The 1,206-nt window shown below is 39.2% G+C and overlaps 1 protein-coding gene across 1 annotated transcript in view; it reads right to left on the reverse strand.

The window, feature by feature from the left end:
* The window catches only part of LOC107661049 (protocadherin alpha-C2-like), a gene marked incomplete at its 3' end in the record, with an annotated part of 1,579 nt that extends 578 nt beyond the window's left edge, over positions 1–1,001 (reverse strand). Inside the window, exon 1 of the mRNA XM_016450485.1 lies at positions 1–1,001. Coding sequence (XP_016305971.1) covers positions 1–699 — 699 coding nt within the window.
* Between the last annotated feature and the right edge of the window lie 205 nt (positions 1,002–1,206).

Genomic DNA, 1,206 nt, shown 5'->3' on the forward strand with positions numbered 1-1,206 from the left:
CCGAACGATGATACTAGCCGTCCCTGAACGCGGAGGGACTCCGCCATCCACTGCTGTCAGTATCAGATTATGAACTGCTTGGGTTTCACGATCTAAAGCCTTTTTTAAAATTAAGTCCGCAAATTTGGAGCCGTCCCTCCCAGAGTGAATTTCAATATCAAAGTGCTCGTTCTGGCTCAGATAATATGTTTTAACTGAATTGGAACCGACATCAGAATCCACTGAATTACTGACAGAAAATCGTTCATCAGCTGGTGTAGATTCAGTGATATCTAAATTGATTGTGTCTCGTCGAAATTTAGGGTTATTGTCATTGATATCTGTGATTTCTAGTTCTATGTAAAATATTCGCACAGGGTTCTCCACAATAACTTCCAGTTTTAGAAAACAAGTCGTACTCGTTTTGAGAGGACACAGATGTTCACGATCAATTTTCTCTAGTATGTACAGCTCGCCCCTGTCTTTGTTTATGGCGAGGTATTTCTTGTTAGCAATAACATCTAATCGGACGTTTCGTTTAATCAAAGTCTGTACATCAAGTCCCAAATCAGTGGCTAAATTTGCCACGACAGATCCCACTTCCATCTCCTCTGGAATAGAATAGTGAGTAACAGCCAGTGCCGACTGAAGAAACACCGATAAAAGAAAAGACAGCGCCACATACCTTCTCCATGACCGGGTGTTCAAATCTAAATCCATTGTCTGATCAAATGCTTATGATGCAAGAGTTCATGCAGCAACAAAGAATTGGATCTGACTCCAAAAATGAGTTGCAGAAAAAAAAAAACTGTTAGTGAAGGGATAAAATATAAAACGTGTCCTCCATGTAAACCGCAATATTTTGTCTAAAGCCAGACAGACGCAGAAAACAAGGCTTCATTGCAAAATGGCCAACTGTGATAGTGACGTTAAAATTACGCTCGCAGTGATGTACAATTTGTGAGACTACAGCGCCACTTGGTGCACACACACTGAGGTGCCTTGAAAATTGTACACAGGTAATGATAAACTATGCACTGACATTGACAATTTATTATTGAACTTTTTTTACATAGCCTAAAAAATAAAAGTAAAATTATTGAAATATTCTTACCTCAGAATGTGCGCTTCATAAATCATAATACATGGGCAAAAAATAATCAAAATGTAGACTATAAAAGTGATCTCACCTGTAGTGTAGATGCAGCTGAGTCGCTGGTCTCGGTC

This window comes from Sinocyclocheilus anshuiensis, unplaced genomic scaffold (assembly GCF_001515605.1).
Source record: "Sinocyclocheilus anshuiensis isolate Anshui unplaced genomic scaffold, SAMN03320099.WGS_v1.1 scaffold20712, whole genome shotgun sequence".
Lineage (NCBI taxonomy): Eukaryota > Metazoa > Chordata > Actinopteri > Cypriniformes > Cyprinidae > Sinocyclocheilus > Sinocyclocheilus anshuiensis.